This window comes from Paramacrobiotus metropolitanus, unplaced genomic scaffold (genome assembly GCF_019649055.1).
Source record: "Paramacrobiotus metropolitanus isolate TYO unplaced genomic scaffold, Prichtersi_v1.0 Parri_scaffold0000251, whole genome shotgun sequence".
Classification (NCBI taxonomy): domain Eukaryota; kingdom Metazoa; phylum Tardigrada; class Eutardigrada; order Parachela; family Macrobiotidae; genus Paramacrobiotus; species Paramacrobiotus metropolitanus.
Window position 1 is genome coordinate 1 of NW_026570471.1, and position 6,708 is coordinate 6,708.

At 41.1% G+C, this 6,708-nt stretch overlaps 1 protein-coding gene across 1 annotated transcript; it reads left to right on the forward strand.

Annotated features, from left to right (window-relative positions):
* Positions 1-1,509: 1,509 nt before the first annotated feature.
* On the forward strand, positions 1,510-6,331 carry LOC129601559 (BTB/POZ domain-containing protein 2-like). Its single transcript, XM_055500394.1, has 6 exons — positions 1,510-1,595; positions 1,688-1,810; positions 1,897-2,068; positions 2,290-2,474; positions 5,466-5,601; positions 5,816-6,331. The coding sequence occupies exons 1-6, from the start codon at positions 1,510-1,512 to the stop codon at positions 6,329-6,331; spliced, it is 1,218 nt and encodes a 405-aa protein (XP_055356369.1).
* Positions 6,332-6,708: the final 377 nt, after the last annotated feature.

A 6,708-nucleotide genomic window follows, 5' to 3' on the forward strand; every position in this document is an offset into this window, starting at 1 on the left:
TTTTCTTGCTGCACACGAAGGGATCTAAAGTTATTACTGGACGCTACACAAGTTAGCCGAATAACCACTCATCTAGTTTTTGTGGTTGATTTTCGTTGATTCCACTTTAATCAAAGTCTAACTGCCTTGTCTGTCGTCTTTTCTGATTTTAGTGGAATAAATACTTTAGATGTTGTATGTATGTGCACAAGTACCTATAACAAAACTTTAATAAGTATCATAATGCGAGTTTTAACTATGTACCAAAGAAATCGGCATTTATTGCAGAAAAGTATATCGTGAGCGCTATGATCTATCCATTATACTTCTATAGTCATTTCAAAGTTACATATTTGTGCACAAGTTACATATTTTACAAGTTACATATTTGCTTGCGTATATAGTTTACAAGTTTCTTTCTGAAGTTGTACAATTTCTAAATTTCTTGCTGCGCACCAGTTTTAGGTCCGAAAAAATATGCTACATGCAACTAGTCAAAGATGCCATGTTGAATTTAAAGGTCGTAAAGTCGCAAATTCCGTCTAAAAACAGCGTCTACTTATTAGAAAGTTCGAGTTGTTTTTTTCCGAAATTGTAGCACATGGCCGCATGTACGGTCGCTGCATATGTACAGTGCATCAAAAAAGTGAGTACTGTATTTTTGCTTCGCTTAACTTCTCATAAAAAACCGCATCCGGAATAAATACAAACAGAAAATACCGTAAATAAAACTTGCAAATCATGCAACATGTACAAGTTTTCACCAGTTTGGCAGACCGGAAGGCCCATGGCCATTTTCCAGAACAGGTTATACATCCATTATAATCTGTCCGAGTATCCGACTGGCTGAGAGAGGAATGGATTTAGAGGGTTTTTTAAGTGACCCCCCTCCTCCGACAGACCTTCCGTATGACGTCATCTGCCATGCCGTAACGAAGTCATGGGCGGTCGCCGGTCGCCGCCAGAAGTTGATTCTTAGTAACACGGCTTGGTCGAATGGTGTGCTTACGGAGCTCACATCAGTACATGAATGTGATACTGCATGTATTTTGTACGAGATGATCAACACTGCACATCAAGTCATCAACACCGGTAGACCGTAGTGATGATGCTCAATGTAAAATTGTGCATCATCCGTGACCATTGCGGCAATGGGCAACTCTTTTGTCAAGACTTCTTCAGCAGCTGAGTCAGTTGGAATTGCGTATAGCTGAGTTTCTGTGTTGCTGTGGTGATATACAGAATACATCGTCGATCCACAGCAATGCGTCGTTGATTTCGCCACAACTATTTTAAATGTGCTATAAAATGCTTTCAGTTTTACGTTTCGTGGTCTGGTGAATTTCCGACATGGTGAGACCGATTATCCGAATAACGAGGGTGCCGCGACGCTCCGGAGCCGGGATGCCAAACGACAGGACGCCGAGATCCCCTCGTTCCGAGACGCCTCCAGCTCCATCCACGGCATCATCCGCATCGAACAGGACCGCTAGACAACCAGACACTCTCGTTAGTAATCGGATGGAGGGGATGTCAGAAAGTGGAGTTTCGACGACCGACGTGCAGTTTTCAATCGGGCGATTTTTCGGCCCGGCAAAGATCTTTGGAGCGCATAAGTAAGTCATAATTTAATATGCAGCACGTCGCTCCACAATTTCATTATAAAATCACTCGTGGGATAAAATGGAAATCCTTGATGGTTTAACAGGTCCGTTCTAAGCAGCGCAAGCGATGTCTTCCACAACATGCTTAACGGCAGTCAGCCAGCGACAGGTGATGGCCCAATCGACATCCCCGATATTCTTCCGGAAGCGTTCGCAAATATGTTAAGGTACGTACTCCGTCGTTCCATACGCAACATGACCGTCGTTCATTTCTCCAGTGCCCCGTCCAATTAGGACGTTGTCATTGTAATAGGTATATCTACGCCGATGCGCAGAACGTAGCAATAAAGGACGCTTTCCCCACAATGATGTGCGCTGATAAATACGGCCTGCCGTTGCTGGTTGACAAATGCTTTAACCTCGTCCTCGATGACCTCAGTGCAAAGACCGGCGATGCTAATCGTTACTTGCTGCATCTGGATAATGTAAGTGATGCCAATGTAGCTTTATTAAGTATCATAATGCGAGTACAAACTATTTACCAAACAAAACGGCATTTACAAGAGAAAAACTTCCTCTATGCTATACTGATCGGGGATCGTACCCATTGCACAAATCGCGTTTCCCCGTTGCACTTGAGTAGATGCCAATGCTGACGTCGTTGTGAATAACGGTTTCCTGCTGGCTTCACTCGGTTTTTCGGTAGGCGCTTACGTGGGCTGTCGGTATCGGAAATGTCGTGGAAACCTGCTTGCACTTCGTGGACGTGCACTGTGTGGAGATCTTCAAATCGGAACTGTTCATTGAATTGCAACCCACGACCCTGCAGATGATTTTGGAGCGCAAAACGCTGTTTGTCGAGGAAAGCGTTATTTACGTGGCCGTAAACAGGTGAATACCCAATTAGAAATTTGATCCATTCGCGCTTGTATGTACGAGATACATGTTTCAAATCGTTCATACGAGCAATACGGTTTAAGTGCCCGGCTAGCTATTGAAAAGGGGAAGTGACTGATTTCTAAGTTTTCCCGTCCAAATCGACTTCTTCCGGGAGTTATGATCTTCCCGTCGCACGAACGTGCAGTGTGGAGCATGTTTTTCGTGCGTACCATGTGCGATTAGCATCAAAACACTTACGTATGCACATATTCATGACCATCACGAGCGTGCTAGAAATAAATGCACCTGTGCTTACTTGAGCGGACGGATTCGGTTGAGTTACAGATGCCCACTGTTATCAGGAAACAAAGTGTTGTGAGTCGTTTAATGCTTATTGACTCCAACAATATTATGCCTAACAAACTAGTGCATGGATCGTTATTACCCATGCGTACATAACATGGTTTTTCTTTTTGCAATGCTTTCTACAAATATTTATGAGTATCAACTGCACGCTTACTAAACCAATGTACGGTCTAAAGTTTGTTATTACATTCGAGAAGACTTTAACCGGGTTGTGTGCCAAGAAAATCTACAAACCCTATTAATAACATTTATATGGAAAGACAGTTTCATATGTTTCGGATGAGTGGCTCACAGATAACCGCATATGATTCACAGGAGTGCATGTCGGTTCATGCAAATCGTTTACAGAGCTGACTGATAACGCCTAGGCAGTTATAACTTTATCTCGTTCGTAACGATTAGTGCCGTGGTTTGGCAAATTTTGTTCGAAAATACAAAAACTATACTTTAGCTGCCAACTGCCAAGCACCGGTGGCTGTCGGCAGCTGGTTTACATAAACATACAAACCTGCATTTTTACTGGCCAAAGCTCAGCTTGGCCCAAGCATTTGAATACTCTTATATAACATTATTATGTTTTACTAAATATTTTTCCATCATTATAACTTTTAAAAAAAACGAAAATACTGAAGTTGATACACGCTCATGCATCGTCATCCTGAAAAACTGTAAATATACTGTGAAACTGTGATCTAAAGAGCGATGTGTGTATAGATTACAGAGAATACGCACAATAACCGAAATATGACTTACGGACTTCTGTATTCTGAAAGCAGCTAAAAAATAAGTAGACACTGTAAATGAAAGTCGGCATGTGTAATTTTTCACACGCGCCATAAAATACTAACCGATTACGTTAATTACTTGAAAAACTTATTGGCCTTGTATCTGTAAATTAAACTGATTCCTAATCATGGTAAGCACAAAACCGAAACGGTCCGCCTTTATCTGCAGTAGATACTGCTAAATTCTAAAACAACTGTATGTTTATAAACTTATGATCAGTGCAAAATTAAATTATTTCAAAAGCGCAAGTACCTGGTATACCGGCGGTAAAGTTGAACTCATCTCATTAAATACAGCTCGATATATTGATACTTAACATATGTGCCTATATTGGTATGGCTATATGACATATGTATACTGTATGCTATATGACATATGTACACAGTCACAGTATACATGTACTTACAGTATATAAAGAAAACCGCCGAAGTAAGTACTGTAATACTTTGTTTATTTTTTAATTTTTTAATACTTTGTTTCCTATTTCTATTCATTAATATGATTAATTAACAGAAGACATTAAACAGTAATGGCTGACCTCCCATAGCAGACGCGCACGGACGCGTACATGATAGTATTACTGTTATCAAAAAAGCCTCTTATCAGGATTTCACACGGAATCGCGTCGCAACGGCTGAATGCGCCAAGTTCAACTGTGCGCGCGGCAAAGTTGTCAGTGTGGTGAAAACCCAAAACTTGATATTTCACTCGATCGCAAGCTTCATACCGCGCTGCACCACTAAATCTTGATTTCACTGGTCTTACGTTTCCAATTAATAATCATCGGCGGCAGCTTATATGGAACTATTTAATTTATTGGGATAACAACCGGGAGCATCAGGCTGTGTCATTGCGTCTTTAGGCAAAGATTTTGAAATCGCTTGAACAGTGCAACCGCATTTTATTACGAATTGATGCTTGCCTGCGAATGGCTACGATACTCGTATTTCTTTGTTTTGGCGAATTGTTGCACGGTTACTGTGCGCATTGCACCGTTATGAATCTCTGATTGCTTCACAATCGAACCGCACGTTTAAATTTTAATGCTAATCAAGCCAAATTGGAGTGAATGGTTTGTACAAACCATCCACAAAGAAACCCGCAGCTGTCTGCAGAATGCAGTGAGCAAAAATTCTTTTTCCAGGAAAGGATGAATATAATTTTGCCCAAACTGTGATTAATTAACTGTTCGATGACGGTGTCAATTTTGTATCAGCCGAAAACTATTGCATCATTTTACACATACACCACAGCTACCGAATCCAAATCTCCCTGCTGATTAATAAAGAATAAAAGCGCCTAAACAAATGAATCCACACAAGCGCATTAAAATTACTAGTATCGTACTACAGAATACATATACCGGATAATATAATATTTGGAATACAACCGCAATTAATTTCATAAACGATTGGGAGGCGGGGACGGCACAATTTGTACCGACAAAATTATTACCTTATGTCGGATTACGACAAAAACTTCCAGGACAAATTTTGTCTTTTTCAAGACAAAAAAACACTGATTTAAGGGTGATTGTGATTCATACGTTTTCCGTATGAGTTAACGTCTAAATAGATGTACCGATATTACTATGATTCATAATTTTATTATTGATGGGGAAAGGTCACCCGAATCGGTCTAATGATTCTTAGCTGAGGCAGAACGAAACAAAGGTCACCCTCACTTCCCGTACCAACCCAAGATCAACGTACATCTCCCGCATACACATGTTGATATTAAAAAATTTAAAACAAATTTTGGGATTACGGAACGTTTTGAGCTATGAATTTTGCACATAACGAATGGACAACCCATAGATCGTGCCAGCGAATTAGCGAAGTTTCTGTTTAGATGGGCTGCAGCAGCATGCACTCGGAACAAATTGTATCCTACACCGCAAAACCGGCGCCAGGTTTTAGGAGACATTTTGTCCCTTATCAGATTCCCATTGATGACCGTTACCCAACTCGTCGACGGCCCCTTGAAGGTAAGGCGGTGCGGCTGTTTGTTTTTGACAAAACAGAAACACATCTGCAATAACATGCACTGCCATGCGTGCTACTGCTAAAAATACTTCACATGTACATGTACGTGAAAAATTTATTTCAAAATTGAATTAATATTAAACGGGACTGTCTCTTTTAAATTCTTTCGATTTTAACTTCACATTTCATATTTGAAACTTTTATATGCATGCACAGGATACGTTGTTACTGCCATCAGACTTCACGGACATTTGCCGCCACAAAGAATATCTCACCAACCACCCGCTCCGCTTCTCCACGGAACCCCGCCGGTCCCCGGTGATTTGTGTTGGTGACTGGGAGTTCCAACACAAGGAGGAAGTGTTCGCGAACGAAATGGACTACTGGTGTCCTGCGGTAGTGATCGGAGCTCGTGGATCGGAAGTCGTCTGTAAGACCTTGGAGACTGGCAAAGAAGACCTGGTTAATCGACGTCCAGAAACGATAATTCGCGCGGCCGACTATTTAGAATACTACGAGCCCATCCTTCACGGGAGTCGTGGCTTCCATGAAGAGGCCACGTATATCAAAATGAAGGATGCCCAGCATATCATCCTCGTGGCGGGCATAAAACGTCAAGTTCAGTTCAGTGAGATTCTACTGAAACATACGCAGACAACAGCATGGATAAGCACTATGGAGAAGGATAACAGGAAGGTTCACATCGTTCCCATGCGGAAGCGTATAGATTGAGTTGCGCTGGAATGGTTTGAAGCGATTACTAGTTAACGGTAGTGTCACCTAGTCTGTTGTATGTTCACCGGAAACTGACTACAATGGCCTGCTGATTCATTGCGGTATCATTACGTTTTGTTAAGTAATTCTAGTAATATGGATTTTTTATAATTACGAAGCTACGGATTCTGACGCAATTTCAGAATTATTTCAGAATGAATGAATTTCTGACGCAAGTTTTATCTTACGACATACCTTAGCTCTTCACCTGGTGATAAGGTAGAAAATAAAAGATCAGAAAGGTCACACAGAAGAAGTGCATCATTTATGTGTAATAATATTATATTAACTGCACATTTACCTTTCTATTACTAGGCGGCAAGCACTGCATCCAT